At 39.1% G+C, this 17638-nt stretch overlaps 1 protein-coding gene across 7 annotated transcripts in view; it reads right to left on the reverse strand.

The window, feature by feature from the left end:
* Window positions 1–4605: 4605 nt before the first annotated feature.
* The window catches only part of tfec (transcription factor EC), a 59874-nt gene continuing 46841 nt past the window's right edge, over window positions 4606–17638 (reverse strand). For 5 of the 7 annotated variants that reach the window (XM_017683314.2, XM_017683315.1, XM_017683320.2 and 2 more), the window contains 7 exons: window positions 17191–17424; window positions 16758–16847; window positions 13341–13461; window positions 11944–12000; window positions 11773–11848; window positions 8310–8457; window positions 4606–6368 (listed from right to left, as the gene is read on the reverse strand). In XM_017683314.2, coding sequence (XP_017538803.1) covers window positions 5904–6368; window positions 8310–8457; window positions 11773–11848; window positions 11944–12000; window positions 13341–13461; window positions 16758–16847; window positions 17191–17424 — 1191 coding nt within the window. In that variant the 3' untranslated portion in view covers window positions 4606–5903. The remainder of the gene's footprint in view (window positions 6369–8309; window positions 8458–11772; window positions 11849–11943; window positions 12001–13340; window positions 13462–16757; window positions 16848–17190; window positions 17425–17638) is intronic. The other 2 variants (XM_017683318.2, XM_017683321.2) reach the window with 2 other exon arrangements.

Consider the following 17638-nt stretch of genomic DNA (forward strand, 5'->3'; position numbering starts at 1 on the left):
ATATATATATATATATATATATATATATATATATATATATATATATTTATATATTTATATATATATATATATATATATATATATATATATATATATATATATATAATTATTAATTTTTTCACAAATTTTTCAACGTATATATATATATATATATATGTGTGTGTGTGTGTGGTGTGTGTGTGTGTGTGTGTGTGTGTGTGTGTGTGTGTGTGTGTGTAATTATATATAATATATATAATTATTATTTTTTTCACAAATTTTTCACAGCAAATAAACACATACTACACAAATACATAGATTTTTGAAAACGTGTCTTGGGTGCCTAAGACTTTTGCAGAGTACTGTATGTGACATAAGTATAAGCTCCCTTTAGTCATATACAAACATATTCGTGCCTCTTGTGAAATTACGCATGTTGTTGATGTTCTAATTGAAAATAAGTGAACATGTCCTCTGCAGACGACACACTTCTGCACATTGTAATGCATAATTAATGTTTATTTGCTGGATTTAACATACTGAGAAAAATAAAACTTGAAATTTGGCCCGTGTAAAAGTTATGGCTCAGTTTAGATTTTGTGTCTCACATTTCCTGTATGTGCAACTATAAACAAATGATTAGAAACTGTTCACTGACATTTCCAGGAAAGTGTCATATTTAAGTATATTCACTGTAGAAGATGTGTTCAGTTACCTTCACTTAGAAAATCAGCAAAACATGCCATTTGATCAGGGGCACTCAAACTTTTGTACACACCTGTGCAGATTGTAATTACATAGTATTCTCTCTTAAAATGACTTGGTATGTCTGTGTGTGGTATGTAGTATAATCGATATGGAAGCTTTAGTGAAAGCTCTGCCAGGAAGACTGTAATACTACATCATTCATTCATTCATTACTCCTGACCAATCACAGACCTACACCTGTCTTTAAAATGACTCAAATTACATATCTATACTGCTTTTTAAGTAGCCTATGTTCTGACGTTCCCCTCCTTCCTCCCCACCACCACCACCAGTTGTGTCCCTGCTCTGGATGTCCAGGGTTAGGCTCCACCCCTGCCAACTCTATGCGGCAGGATTAGGACCGAGGAAGGTCTCAAGACCTGGGCCGAGGACGGGGCCTACACCAAAGCCTTTCGATTTGTAAAATTCCATGAGGATATAAAAATTTGTCCTCCACTTTTGCCTCCTGAGTCTTTCTGGCAGAACTTTGTCAATCAATCAATCTTTACTTCGACTCAGAAGTACATTGACCATGACCTTCTTATACAGTGTAGCTGAACAAGTTAAACAGAGGCCGAAAAGGTTTAAATAAAATGTATCAACTAAAATAAAAGAATGCAGCAAGACAAGAGGATTCATAAAGAGATAAAAATAACAGCTCAAATAAGAAACAGGCATAAAACAGTAATAAAATGAAAATATAATGAACACATTAAATGTAAGATGAAAAGCAGAAAAGGTGTAAAAAAATGTAAAACTAAAATTATTTATTAATATAGAACAGTAAAAAAATTATATCAAATAAAACAGTTGCAATTAAACAGTGAGATAAAATAAAATAAAAAATAAAATCAAATAAAAAGGAGAATTGGAAGGTTACACTGGGCTAAAACAGTTACAGGCTGTCTGAAGGTGGTTAGAAGCTAAAAGTGACACCAGCGAGCCGGGCTTTAGAGACTCTTGTAGTGAATTCCAGCTCACTGGTGCGTTGTAGATAAAAGCAAATACATACTGTCCAAAACATTCCCTGACATGATATTTGATCAGGCATGTCCACCTTTAACCATATGAGAGTTTAATTAATGAACTTCTGTTTCCTAAATACTGTTCAGCTCACTTTTGTGGACTGCTTCCAAAAATAGCTTTCAACTTTGACCCTCTGATCTGTGCATAAAATATCTTGTATGCAGATGCTGAGGTAAGTGTACTTCTACTGTATCCAGCCTGGATCTTCAGTTACATCAGTGAAAAGTATCTGAACGTGTTATTGTTATTGTTGCTCTTGCTCTGCTTTAATATATATATATATATAAACTCTTTCTTTTTAAGTTCTACCAGGTAAGTGTGAGGCACAAACTCCAAAGTAGATCATTATTTTGGGCAATGTGGCACCAAGTTCCATTTTAACAAAATTATAATGAAAAGCCAAACAGGTCCTAGATATTAACCCCTTATGTGGCTGGGCACAAAGTTTTATTACACACTTCTGTAACATAAGAATAGCTGAGCCAGTTTGCATTGAGCTCCCTATAGTTACTTAATAATAAGCCTGAGTATGTAATAAGCCTGGGATTGTAAGGGGCTGAGTATCTGTGCAGCACATTCTACAAAATGCCCTGTAATTATTCTAGGTAAAATGATGAGAAGTACCAAAAAAAGTTCAAACTTCACTTAAATGGCTAACAGGTTCTAGTTATTAAACTGTTAAAGACATAGTAAAATTCCTCATAGATATTTGAGATGGTGAAGTAACATACACTACATTTTAATGTAATGTGAAATATTTAAGCAGTAAAGTAAATCAGAAACATCGCTAAACACCAGGTCATTAAGCTTCAGGTTGCATAAAATGTTGGCATGATATAATATAGTAGTTATAGATAGTTTTCTGAAGTAAATGATAAGAACTCAGAGTCATTGCTTTCTTTTACAGCCCAGATAATAAATAATAATAATAAACAGGTTCATAATATGTAAAACTTTGTGTTTATTTCTGTGCTATTTTTTATGCCACGCAACTATCCAGAATTTTTTATCCAAAACAAGTACACAACAATGTGGAGATGTGGACCATGCACTTATTTAGTTAAGCCCCAAAAACTGGTGATATTGTGTCTTTTAGTTAGACTGAACTGAAACTTACCGTTACCATCATGTCACCCAAAGCGATAACCTAGTTCTTTGGAGTTTATACCTCACATTTACCTGGGTAATGACGTCAGGCACTATAAGAGAAAGTGTTACTGAATTTCGTGGGGTTGGTTTCCATTCTCATTATCTGCTGTCATCAATATCAGACATATCAGACACAGAAGTTGACAGTTTATGGCAGATGTTTCACAATGCATCGTTTGCTAAAGCCCATTGACAACAGATGGCTAAACCACAGTGTTGTTGATATTGATTCATCTGAGATGATAAATCAATACAAAATTATTTATATTTGTTGGCATATTTGTTCTTTTAATTGCTACAATAAAGTCAACATGAGGGACGAGCGCAGGGTTAGCCTCTGAGCTGTTGTTCTAAACACTGAATGTTTTCTCATGCAGGGCATTTAAGCCAGAATATATCAAAGCCCTGTATTTGCAAATGTAATAGACTTCTGGAAGTGCCAGAGAAATAGGAAAAGTTGAATTGCACTCATGAAAATCAATTTCATAAGGCATTTCGGAGCCTCTGCGTGTTTTCCTTTTAATGAAAATCCATATTTACTTTCTGTAATTGCATCGGCCAATTACCCGTAAACATCACTCAGCACTTTGTAGTCGGAGTATCTGCATTTGATAACGATATGGTGGTTCAATTTTATTTTCCGACTATAGAGGAGACGCACGCCGAAGCTTTCGATTTCATTATGGAGAAACATATAAGCTAATAACATTCTAAAACATTAATTTAGCCAGGCTTTGATGAGGAACACAGGCACTCAAATGCACAGACATGTTTTTCTCTCTAGCTGTGTTTGTTGTATTATTAATGCATTATTTCATTTTTGAATTTGCTTTAAAAAAGTCTCAGCTAATGAAATGTTTCTTCAAAAGACTCCCAATCGTACAGTGCTAAAACAAGTCCAAAATAAAACTTTAAATCAACTTGGCTAAAAAGAGACTCCCAGCAGCAGTGGGGGAAAAGGCGTACATTCTGTTGATTAGTATTTATGATGGTTTATGTTTAATATTGAGCAGAAGACATGTGCTTTTGGGTGGGGGAAGGAGGGGTGAGGTGGGAGTTTGGGCCAACAACTTGCTCATCAATCCGGTAACACTAATGCACAGCTGTGTTTCAGCAGCTGTCTGTTGAGCTTGTGTGTAATTATAGGTATTTTCTGTGTCATTAGTGACCTGCGGCGGGGGTCGTCCTCATCAGTGGTCAATCAGGATGTCACTCAAATCCAAAACCTCTCAGCTGGCCGTTCTTCAGACAGGCCAAGACCTCATCAGTCCTGTAGAGGAGCTCTAAAACACAATCAGCGCTGTAGGAGTGTGTGTGTGTGTGTGTGTGTATGTGTGTGTGTGTACCAGGTTTATGCCACGTGGTGGGGACCAAAACCAGTTTTATTGTGTTTGAGGGACCTTTCTTCCTTGTGGGGACCACAAGTCATGAAATTTTGAAGTGAAAATATGTTTTGAGGTCAGGGTTAGTATTCAGCTAGTAGTAGTTATGAATAAGTTTTAAGAAAATCTCCAGGCAACAAATAGATGTCTTTGTAATGTCCCCACAATTGACAGAAACAAACTCAGTGTGTGTATACTATAAGTTTGGAAGCAACGTCAAATCAAAATAAACCCTTTTTTACGAGATAATTGACAGTAATTTAGGACACAGTGATTTTTCAAAGATATTGCAGTGAGAATAAGGAATAAGAGAAAATCAGGCTTGATTTATAAAAAAGGGGTTTATTGTGTTTCCCCCACCCCCAACGTTATAAAAAAACAGAACATGTTAGATTGTCTACAAATTTGTTTGTAACAATACAGGGATTAAGACATATAAATACATAAATGGATATCTTTTTTTAAAAAATACTTTATAAACCAACAAAAAAAAGACAGAAAAAGGCATGTTAGGTTTTTTGGCTAGTAATTACATTTGCATTGCTTCCTCTTTTAATTGGTTATAAAGCTAACCAGTTTTTCTGGGTAAGGCATGAGGGATTAATACAGTCCTCTCTTCTCCTGTTCTTCTTTTTCTTTTACTGGTCCAGGTGAACAATGCCATTATGATACATTTCAGAAATATAAAGTTTTTCAAACTCCAGTGGACGCGAGTGGCCAGTGTTATGAGTGTGACCAAGGATATACAGTAAAGGCCATCCATCAGACACGGTAGGCTGGACAGCAGATAAGTATCAGCACTTCAGTCAATCTCCCTTTTTCTTTTTGATGTGTCTGACTCAACATTGGCGCAAGACTTGAAGAAGTAGCTCTCCTTGTCTCTGTAGTTCAGGAATGACCAATGCTGGGTCTGGACATCTATCAGCTTAGTTTAGTTCCAACTCTTAGCTAACACACCTGCAACAACTATACTTAACATTAAGCTCAGGGTAGTTACAACTTATGTTTTTATGAAGTTTTATACTGTTCTAAACATGAACAGGCTGCACTGCACAAAGGTAGCTTTTATGTTAAGCCTAGTACCTGTTAAATCAGCCCCTAAGCAGCTGGATGCTGCAGGAAACGTTTACAGAGTGATACATCAAATTTACTTGTTTCTAATGTGTACTATTTCCACATAAATAAAATGTACCACATCACCACAGTTGAGCCTTTTACTTTACATACTGGTGGCAGTTTTATTGATGTAATATATTGTTGCTGTCATAAACAAAGCTAACTCATAACTTTTTTATGTATTTTAAAAATGCAAGCTGCCCTTTATACAATACTAATGTTTCATGAACAGACCAATAGAAATAATCCAAAATTCCTTGAAATAAAATCAAGCAATTCATCAATCAAGACTAGAAGATATTAGAACCAAGTCTGTTGGAACTCTCCAAGCTGACAGATCTCCAAGACCAGATTTGAACACCCTGTAGTCCAATGCACAAAGCGGGAGTTCAGTTGCACACACAGGTGTGCACAAAGGCCTGTGCTACTTTGTTCCTCCTCTAGAGGGCCGCCTGTAGGGGCCAGACTGCATGACTTAACCTCTGTCTGGCAGAGGTCAGTTGGTTAGAGGTCGTCACCGTCATCTGTGCTAAAGCTGCTCCTACGGCTGCTCCCTTTGGAGGCGGCGGGGGAGGTGGCTGAGAGCAGAGGGTCAGCGCCGAAGGGCGAGAGCGCTTCATCCATCAGGATCTCATCCAGCCGGTGCTCTTCTTTCAGAGTGGCGCTGAAGAAGTCTGTGAAGTGCGAGAGCGGATCCGAGAACGTGGTGGAGACGTCAGCCTGTTCACTGACACCTCCACCTCCGCCTCCTCCTGCGGGGACAATGGAAGGGAGGGAGGTCCTCTGGAGGTATTCAGGACCATTGAGCTCCTCCTGAGGGTACAGAGCAGGTTGAGAGGCCTGAGGGGCCTGTGGTCCTTGGACAGGCTGAGGGGCCTGATGCTGTTGCTGTTTTAAGAGGTGAGAGGAAAGCTCCACAGCCCCCAGCGTGCTGGGCAGACCATGAGCACGAGCCTGGATCTCCAGCTCCTGTTGAAAATATGTTAGAAGTAAATCTCTGACTTCAAATTACTGGATTCAATTACAAAAACATAAAATGGAGACATCAGGTTTGAGCTATGAATGACCTTTGAATAACTATTAACAGTTTTACCTATTACAACATCTTAAGAAGTCTAATACAGTAATAGACTCAGCTTTGACTAACCAGTGAGTTAATAACTCAATAACTAATAGTAACTCGATAACTAATAGTAAGTACTTAACAATTATCAATAATTGTTAACTACATAATAGTTAATACTACTAAAGAAACTTGACCAATTGACTAATTAGTGACAATCTTGACTGACTATTGAACTAATCACTAATAATAGATTACTAATAATACTTATAGCTAATAATATTTGGTCCCTAATAGTTTTTTAGGATACTGACAGTCTTTAGTATAGTATAGAAACTGACTCAGGCTTAACAAATGAGGAAGCTAATAGCTAATAATATAACTGATTAATAACTGCTTATTGTTATAGTTATTCTACAAGTATTAATTGCCCAATATTTATTAATTAATAGATTTTAGTTTAAATCTAATAGATTGAGAAATTAACTAACTCCCATTAGCAAGCTAATGCAGAAATCTAACCAGACAAAACTAATAAGTGAGAAATAGATTAATAAAAACAATGTATGGCTAAATAATAACTTCTAATAGGTGTCCATTAATGTAAATTATTCACCAGCTTCTACAACCAAGCTCTGAATGGTTCAGCAGTTTTCCTTTGTGAAATTCAGTCAGTACTATAAAGCAGATTGCCTGACAGTGCTGGCTGTATGCAGAAACACAGTGGAGGATCAGTAGCTGCTGGATGGGGAGACGGTGGATAATTACTTTGGTGGCTAATTGCGATGTCTCTGCGTGTGAGGACTCCTGTAATGTCTCTGCCGCCTGCTCTGTGAGTATGTCAATACTGCGGGAATGTAATGCATAATTTCAGATGAGGGGGGACTCTTCTGTATTATTAGGCCTCATAATCTAATTCCAGGCCCATTCCTCTCCTGACAGAGCTGTAGCTCTGCTGTTTATTAATCAGGTAATTACCCCAGCTTGCTCGACTTCAAAGCAGGAGCAGCTTTAACCACAGTTAAAAACATCAGTAACGCAGGCTAGTCCGCTGTCAGGCAGCAGAGGAGGACAGGAGAGCTGTGGGGAGAGCTGGGTGAAGGCCAGGACATGAGACAAGGTTCTGTCTGACTGCTTCTCAGTCTGCCTTACATATATCCACTACACACTTTTCCTCTCATTTTACTCTTTGACATTTCCCCTAATGTGAATGTTCCTATTCACGGCCATTAGGCTCTGTAATGAGTCAACCTACAGCCAGTGATGACCACACTCTGACTAAATGGCTCTGTGCTGTACTGTTGACTAATAGTAGTCTGCAATTACCCTAGAACTTCTATGATTATGCATTGTGTTATTGTTGGCCATTATCCCCAACCACAATGATATATACCTAACATGTAATGTTGACTTTTTAATATACCATGTACAACAAGCTTATATCTTACTAACTTTTTAGACATTAGCTTAATGTGAGTTAGGGTTATTGTTATTAATCTTAAGGTGTATTATCCAGGAAATAGCATGAACTGACTGCTAATATACCTGCTGATGGTGTTTAAAGTTTAAGGAGTTAAATGACTACATCAAGTTATATTATATATAAATATCACCTGCATTTAAGGCCATATTTGTAAACCTATGATGTTGTTTAAGTCTCCTGTAAGTCTCCTCTCTTCGACATTCTGTAGAATTTTATAGCTTCTCCTAATGTTGTCTATGTTAGGGAATTACACTGTTCTTGAATTGCATTGCAGTTTCTTTTGGGATTAAAAAGTTTATGGCCTTAACATATTAATCTCTTTATATTGTCTTCTCTCCCCCTCTCTTGTTCTCTCTCTCCGTACCTGGATCCTGAGCAGTAGTCTCCTGTTGGCCTGCTCCAGCTTCTTCTGTCGGCTTTCCAGCTCGCGGGCATGCTGCTGCTCTTTCTGTAGCCACTTAATGTACTCCACTGAGGCCTTGAGGATGGTCCCTTTGTTCCAGCGCATATCACTGCCAGAGAAGGAAAAAGATAACCTTTTTCAGGCAAGCCTCGCGTCAGCAGAACCTTCACATGCACAGGAAAAATACCCTCACAAAGAGCACCCTTTTTTACAGGAATAAGAAATGGTGATTTACATGGCCAATTATTCATTCTCGGACATTACATTGCCTTTGAATGGGAATTTTAATAGAATAGTTAAGTGTGTCTGCAGAAAGTCCATTCTGTGGCCCTTGTATGGTAAAATTAATCCTTGAGTAAAAATAGGTGTCGGAAGAGGTAAGAAAAAAAAATGAACTTTGGAAGCTGAAGTAAAGTGCGCCCATTCGCGATTCCATTACTTTTTTAAAAGGGAGGAAGTGTGGTAAAATTGTCTCTTTCTTTGGAGTAAGACGTTGGTCTGATCAGAGCTAATAATCTCCTTTATCTTGTGCTAATGGCACAGTGACAACGGTAACCTTCCATTTAAATTCTATCAAAAGTTCAATTGAGCTGGGCCACTGGATTCCCTCTCTGGACCATATTCCATCTGTAGGTCCAATTGTGCTTAAACTTTGATTCAAATGGTCTGTTCTTTGCCTTTAACCCCATTTTCATCATTCAAATGGGGCTTTGCACTGAGCTACTGATACCACTTCACACTGGGTGAACAGACAAAGTGCAATCTTTGGGTGCAACTTTGAAAGTGAGGTCATTTTGTATTTCTGTCATTCATTTTGTACAGCCATGTCATTTTTATGTGATTTTGCAGAAGCTATAAGCTATTCAGACTAACAATTTAGACTAATAGATTTTATTCCTAAAGTTAGTCTGGTGACACATTTTCCCCTTAACCTCAATGTACAGGTGCTGGTCAACGAATTAGAATAATTTGAAATAGTGCAATCATGAAATTCTTTGAATGCATTTTTTGTGCAGAAAGCAAATCAGGTGTTCACCGCACCTGTCCTACTCGTTAGACTAATCACAGAACTCGTTACCTGTAGAAAATTTGCTCAGCTGAGCTTTCCAAAAGGCCCATTTAGGCCATTTAACTGTGACACTGTTGTTTTATTGAATTAGAATAATGGAGAAACCGTTTCATTGAATTAGAATAATTTTTATTATAATTACAATCATCACTTTCTCAGTATTTTGTGGCTGCCCCCTTGGCTTGTATGACTGCCTGAAGTATCCGCAGCATCGATTTGACCAGCTTGTCGCAAGTTTCCGCACTCACAGCTTCCCAGGCAGTGGCGATGTTCTGCTTCAGTTGGTCCAGCGTAGTAGGCTTTCTGTCGCGAATTTTCCGCTTGACGATGGCCCAAAGGTTTTCAATGACATTGAGGTCAGGCGAGTTGGCCGGCCATGCCAAAACTTCAAGCTGTTTTTTAGTGAACCAATCTTTGGTCGACTTTGCCGCATGAGCCGGTGCAAGATCCTGTTGAAATATGAAGTCTTCTTCGCCGAACTGTTCCTCAACAGTCGGAATCAGGAACGTTTCCAGAATATCTTGATATACGGCAGCATTGACAGTCTTCTTGAGGAAGCAGAGTTTCCCTACACCTCGAGCGGACATGCATCCCCAGACCATAACGCTCTGGGGAAACTTGACAGATCTTTTCACGCACTCGTGGTTGTAGGTTTCGCCACCACGACGCCAGACACGAGGACCTTGGTCACCGAAGGAGATGCAGAAGCGTGATTCGTCACTGAAGACCACTTTCTGCCAGTCTTCAGCAGTCCACTTGCTGTGTTCTTTGGCCCACTTCAGCCGTTTCTCCATTTGTTTCTTGTTCAGCATCGGTTTTACTGCTGGAACGCGAGATTTGAAGCCGAGTTCGCGCAGACGACGGTAAGTGGTTGATCTGGAGACGTCAGCACCGGTCTGCTTGTTCCACAAGTCGGTGAGCTCGGAAGTGGACTTGAACCGGTTGCTGACTGCGATCTTTCTCAGCTGCTTGTTGTCGCGAGCAGAAGTTTTTCGGACGCCGGAACAGTTGGTGCGCTTGCTGCAGTTTTTCTTGAGAGCTTTGCAGACGGAAGACTGGCTGATGCCGAGCTGCTCAGCAATTTTAGTTTGGGTCAAGCCTTGTTGGCGAAGGGCTTGAATTTGAGCCACTATTCCGGTTGAGAGGTCGCGCTGCTTACCCATGATTGATTTTACAACTTAGAAATTCTACTCAACCCTGACTTTATACTGCACAGTGAACACTCTTCACAGAAAACAAAAATTCGAGCATTTATTCTAATTCAATGAAACGGTTTCTCCATTATTCTAATTCAATAAAACAACAGTGTCACAGTTAAATGGCCTAAATGGGCCTTTTGGAAAGCTCAGCTGAGCAAATTTTCTACAGGTAACGAGTTCTGTGATTAGTCTAACGAGTAGGACAGGTGCGGTGAACACCTGATTTGCTTTCTGCACAAAAAATGCATTCAAAGAATTTCATGATTGCACTATTTCAAATTATTCTAATTCGTTGACCAGCACCTGTAGTTGATCAACCAAGATAGGTTTGGTGTTTGAAATTTGCTTCTCTGGTTTTGCATTGGAGTGACAAGACAAGATGTAGCTAAGTAATTATACCTCACATATTAGAATCCTGTGAACTCTATGACTAAATTGTCACACACTTGCCTCAAACTGTGGCAAATCATTGTCTCATACTTGCTTACATTGTTTCTGACACTGTATAACACTGTTCCCCGCTGAAAAACAAACTGATGATTTTGCATCCTAATGAGAATAGTCTTAAAAGTTACCACTCGTTTTAAAGAGAAAACTTTTAGATCTGATTAGAAAACCACCTAATCCATCTAGAAGCAGGTCACCTGTTAAACTATTAGGATTCTTCACATTGTGTTATCAACCAAAGCCAAAACACATTAAAAACCCACCAGGAACCAAAAGAAACTTTTAATGGTTATGTTTCTTCAGCATGGTTATCTGTAAAAATCTGTTTAAAAAGTAGCAGCAGTAGTATCGTGTACTTATGTCTGTACTTTTATCTCTACTTTTATCTATTTTTGGTAGATACAGTATATCATAAAGTTTCAGAGACCAAATGAGGGAGTCTATCTAAGACTGCTTAACAACTTGCCTCAGTTTAAAGTGAATGTGTGATCATTTAGTACAAGCATGCGATTTGCACATGTTAATTCATAAGCTTCCATTACTTATTAGCTCCGTTAACCTCATGGCTCCAGTGCTAAATCAAAGAAGCAAACTTCAGACACCAAACATGTTTTTGCTGATTGTTTACATTTGAGCTAAGGGCACAATTGGGTGAATTTGTTTTAAGAATTATCACTTTATAAGTCAAATTGAAAGAAGTGCTACTCACGGGTCGTTGGACTTTGGTATGAGTGTTCCAAGCTCCTTGATTCTGTAGTTGATATTGTACCGTCGCCTTCTTTCAACTGGAGGAAGGAGAAACCAATCATTTATATCCTACATACAAACTAAAAATACTGTATACTCGCACTTTCATGGCCTGTGCATAGAAGAGGCTTACTCAGATTGTGGTTGTCTTTCTTCTGTCTCTCTTTTGCTAAGACTCTGGTATCATGTTCTGCAGGGAAAGAGAGAAGAGGAGAAAGTTTTAGAGACAGCATCCAGTTGCTGTTTACGAAGGGTTCAAGCCAGTGTGCATAGTATTGTGTCTGTGGTAGTACACGATGAGCTCAGACTAAATAAGACCCAAGTTAGACAAAATATTTATGATTAGAATCAGCAAAGGTTAACTAATAAGTAACACCCAAATCCCTAAAATCAAACCTTCAGCAGGCACTTTGTTAACCCACACAGCAATATGAATGTTCTCTTGGCTGTGAATGAACTATGTCCATTCTTCTGGGCTCTTAAGACCAGCTCTTTGGCTCATTGTAGGAATGCTGTGTGCCCTCTTTTAAGACACCCTCACCAACAATTAACTCAGCTTTACAAATTTGCTGATGTACCAAATCAGGGAAGAGGCAAAGTGCTCCAGTATCCAGAATCTCTCTCGCATTCTTCTAAATTATGTAATTGGGACGTGTGATTGGATTTCTCAATTCATTTCTGCTGATTCAATAGGGACATTTAAGCTGTGTGCAACCACTCATTGTCCTGCAGCACGCTTATGTGCAAAAGATGGTAATTGACTTATTTTCTCGTCAGAGTGAAGAGTTCTTGAGGCATCCTTAATATTTCCTAAATCAATTAGCTTTACTTGATGCATGACATTCATAAGGGGGGAAAAAGTCTCTCTTAAAGGGGCCTTTGTTCCATGTGTAGCACACCAAGCATATATGCCAGCACATTCAGCCAGCTGAAGCGTTGATAATGCGAAATACGTGCAATAAAACAGCAAACAATGAGCACTTTGAGTCCCCAAAATAAGCAGGCAGCCACTGACATAAAACATATTGGCATGTTTTCCTTTCACATTCAACCTAATTACATTTACAGCAATAGTCATGCACTCACATGCAAACATGGCAGCAGTTATAGAAGGTGGGGAATATGTCTGATTCACTGAATAGCAGTCATGCTGCTTATGCTACAGTGTAAAACTGTCTTAATTTTGAAATGAGTGGTGCAGTTAGGGGACTGAACCATCAACTTTACACTGAAAACAGCAATAGATTGAGTTTACTTGATTCAAGTGTGTACATCTGCACAGATTCAAATCTAATAAATTCGAATTTCTTTTTCAATGGCGTGGTTGTGAAATAAAGCTTCACTGTTGAAAAGGTTTCTCTAACAGCATCGGGTCTGGCTTCCAAAAAGCCTCATAGCATCACAGTGTGGTAGAGAGAGTGCTCAAAATGGTGTTCACTCAACTACCTTACTGACAATCGTTCTGAATGCTACAAGGCTAATTGGAAGCCGAACCCAGCAGCTGGACAGATAGGCAGCTATGCTCCATACCTGTGACTTCCCTTTTAACAGAGAGCTTTGTGGGGCATGAGGGGGGTGTCAGTCCACCATGAGGGGCAGTCATACCTTGGTCACCGCCGTACACCTCCAACATGCCACTATTCAGGGATACCTTTAGGAAAAGAGAGGGAGGAAGAGGGGAGAAGGTGAGAAGTGTTCTAGGTATCATGGCAGTCATAACAAAGGCAAATATCCAAAGTGGCAACTTTACAAAGGAAGGAAAGTTGTTCTTTACTTGAATGGGACATTACTATTGGGGTGTTCATTGTGAAATGCTGCCCCCAGTATAAAGGCAAATGGTGTAAAATATGTATTTATGGTAATTTATTTCTTTTATTTATTTATTGAGACAATTAAGTTTTTTTTAAAGATTCTGCTCCTGCTGTATATTGGCAGTTTTTGTTTGAACATGTTTCTTATGACACATTACTTCAAATTAATCCTTATTCACCCAAAATAATGTCTCAAAGGAATGGAGCCCCCAAAACTGGTTTTCGATTAAGCTCTGCAAATGTTCAGAGACAGCCCTGTTTATATAGTTTACATAGTAGTAGGGTTGTTTATAAGATCCATACTGATCTTTTCAACGCCTAGACTTATGCTTTATTGTTATTTTTGTCAAGCTCCAAGAATTTAGGTGTGTGTGTGTGTGTGTGTCATCCCAGAAGGCCTGCCAGGAACACACTAGTCTTGTCCTGGACCGGTCTGCTCACATTTGTTTACCAGTTGCTTCATTTGATGGTAGCAGTGCATGACAAGCAGCTCCATCTGCCACATTCAAAGTTTTACTACATTCTGTTATACACTAACAAACAAACTAACGAACTCCTCCAATCACAGCACATTTCTACTCTGTCACTTTGCTACAGTGTTAGATATAAGCTACAATTCAGTTCTGCCTACAGGGTTTTGCTTTTAATGAGTGCTGCAAAAGCTGCATGATGACAATGATGACAAGCTCTCCAACAGTAGAAAATGCACTGAATTTAAATGATTTAAACATGATCACCTCTTATGTTGACTTTAGCATTTTTTAACACCAATTGAAAATCCCGGCTGCTCAACATTGTGTGAAGATTTTATGAAGAATGGACTGACAGAAATGACCCAAGATTACATAATAAAAACTTGCTCAATTAACATGCATTGAAGTGGGATTCCACCCATTTTTTCAACATTTCATACATTTATCCATTTATAAATATGTTCACTGGTTATTTTGGATGCTAAACAAAATGGCCACATTTGCGTTGTAAACACGATGACTACCGTAAGGATTTTCTTAGTTGATAAAGCTTCTCTACAATTCACCATTTCACAACAAATCAGTCTGAATGACTTTGCTTACATTTCAATAATGAGATGCATGAATTGTGCAGACATTATGGAAAATGGTGGAAATTCCTTTTAAATTTCCTTTTTAACATTTTTTCTCTTTCAAGGTTATCATTTCAGAGATTTGAGGTTTTGTTACAACAGCATGTATATAGTTCATCGACACAATTTTGTCTTTCAGCTTGTTTACTTTTAGCAATAATGTGTTCGTGTTTTTTATCCATGTGAAAATTATGTACACATTTGAACCAAGAAAATTCAATCCATCATTTTTTTCAGTATAGGCTGAGTTCTGGCCATGTCCTGGATGAAACCCTGTTTAGTAAAGTAGTGTGGTAGAGGATTAAAGAGGAGGTCAGTGCTAAAGAGAGACAGAGAGAGAGAGAGAAAGAGCAGCAGCAGCAGATACTGCAGTGTTTGACTGCTTGCTTTGCTGTGTCTGTGCTCCATGTACCCCATTATCTCAGCTGGGAAAGCCAGTGCTTATCAAAATGAAAGATTGTTACAGTCCCTCGACTGCTGCCGTCGTAATCACTTCAATCCATTCCCATCCGTGTTCACGGATATGTTGACACGGTGAAACGGCGTGATGCATCACACTGTATGACTAATTAGAACGAATTGATCCGTTTAAGCATGGTATCATTTCTGAACAAGCCCATTGGGAGTCTAAGCATTAGCCCAATCCAATGCCTCACTGCTTCTCTCCCTCTTTCAGATGCAATCTCTCTCTATCTCTCTCTCTCTCTCTCTTTCTCATCCTACTCATTCTCCTCTACCACTCTCTTCCTCAGCTGTCACATCATCCTTATTTCTTTTTTCTATGTGGTTCTAGGAAACATGTATTGAACCTTTATTTATATAGAGGTTCTATTAAGTTGAAAAGGGTTATTTACACTCATGGTTCTTTGAAGGACCATCCATTCAAATGTTCTTTAAGGAATATGTTTTTTTAAAGGTATCGCTCCAAACCCTTTTTGCTAATTAAAGTGTGCTAATGTCTCTCTCTCTCTCTCTCTCTGTCTCTCTCTCTCTCTGTCTCTCTCTCTCTCTCTCTCTCTCTCTCTCTCTCTCTCTCTCTCTTCTTCTCTCTCTCTACCACTCTCCTCCTCTGCTCTCACACCATACACTATTATAAATAAGGTTCCTAAATGGTTCTTGAATGTATGGCACTATCAAAAATCATCAATTGTTATGGAACCTTAAACAGAGTTTTTACAACAGTGGTTGTTTGAAGCACCACTGTCTTCACACCATCCCTCCTTCATTCTGTAACACGTTGTTCTCTCGATTGCTTTCTGTCTTTTTTTGTGTGCTGGAATGCAACATGACAGTTCCTCTTTCAGTGATGCATGCCTCTCGAGTGAGTTCAGGTGTTCCTCTAATCACCACTCAAGCACTTCTTTGTCCAGGCTCAGGCATCAGCAAAATGCTGCAGAGTTTTGTGGCCAGTCAAAGAAACACAGGGGGCACTTGTATTCATAGACGCCTATATGTGCATTTTTATGCTTTCAGTAAATTGCACTTCCTTAGCTGATTATCCATTTCTGTCTGTTCCCACTCTTTCTTCCTTACGTTCTGCAAAGAGAACTGACTTTTGAAATGTGTGAGTGAAGGGAGCTGGCCCCCACGGAGAGTAAAGAGCTATATGCAAGGCCTGCACTCATTACTACTCATTTTCTGCATTCCACACAGCGCCTTGATTGTATTAGGCGACTAATCTGTATTATTACGCAGCTAAGTTGAGTCTTTTCCCCACAGACACCATGAACTTTGACTCTGAGTAGGACTTAATCTGACCTCACACAAAGGCAAAAGCTTTTTTCCCAAGCACACCAAAGGAAAGACACCTTCTGTTTGCACCTCAGATCTATTATTCCTCCCTTGATGTTCTTAAAAGATTTATCTGAATGTACAAAATGTCTACGAATCTTTGCTTGAGTAATTAGAGCGATTGCTATATAGATGTTTGTATGAACATGGCTCTGTGCTCATTTTGCCAGTGTTTACAGGTAAAGAGAAACAACAGTCAATGCATTTGTTCCTTAGCAAATTAACATGATCCATACTTACGTTGTTTTGCATTATGATGCTAGGTTCCATACAATCCAAGCCACCGGATTCAAGGCTAATTAGATCATCAATAACTTCATCCATTGGAAACTAAAAGAAAACAGTGATTACAGTGTATCCCTTGTCTTCTTGTCAACACTTGCTGAAAGTGCCACATTCAAACATGTCTTATCTTTTTAGCATTAACTTCAAAGGCTAATAGTCATTAACTTAAACATGGTAAAGCTGTGCAGAGGGAGGGGCAGGCTGGGGTCCTAAGCCGATAACAAGCATTTCATCATTTCCACATAAGAAGGCTGCAGTGTGGTGGTGGGGAAGCGCCTCTTATCAAACTAGAGAGGCCTTTCATTTCTCTCCTGCTTATCACTGCTACATGTTTGAAGTTATTGATGAGCGGTGAGGTGGAGTATAGGGGTTTTATAATGATACTCACCTCACTGTCGTGGCTGTTGGCGAGTGTTAGCAGGGTGACGGGGCTGCCAGGTGTGCTGCTGTCACTGACAGGTGGCATATGTCCATTGCGCATGACGGGCATGGGGCCCAGGGCCTGGCCTGGGTGCGGGTGGGCCTGGCCGGCAAGCTTGCTGCCCAGGGTCAGGTACTGCTTGACCTGCTGGGCCTGGGCTTGGTGAATGTGATACTTGGAGTTCTCCAGGTGGTTCTGAACCTGAGGACAGAGACAGTCAATGTTTATTCTGCTGTGAAACAGTATAAATGCACTGTTTTGAGTTTGACCCTAAATAGTTAACATTTATAACTCCTTAAAATGGAAAAATATGTATACTTCTAATCCCTCTGAATAATTTCTTAGGAATACACACACACACACACACACACACACACACACACATTTTCTAAGCTGCTTCTCCCTCAGGGTCACG

Source organism: Pygocentrus nattereri, chromosome 1 (assembly GCF_015220715.1).
Source record: "Pygocentrus nattereri isolate fPygNat1 chromosome 1, fPygNat1.pri, whole genome shotgun sequence".
Classification (NCBI taxonomy): domain Eukaryota; kingdom Metazoa; phylum Chordata; class Actinopteri; order Characiformes; family Serrasalmidae; genus Pygocentrus; species Pygocentrus nattereri.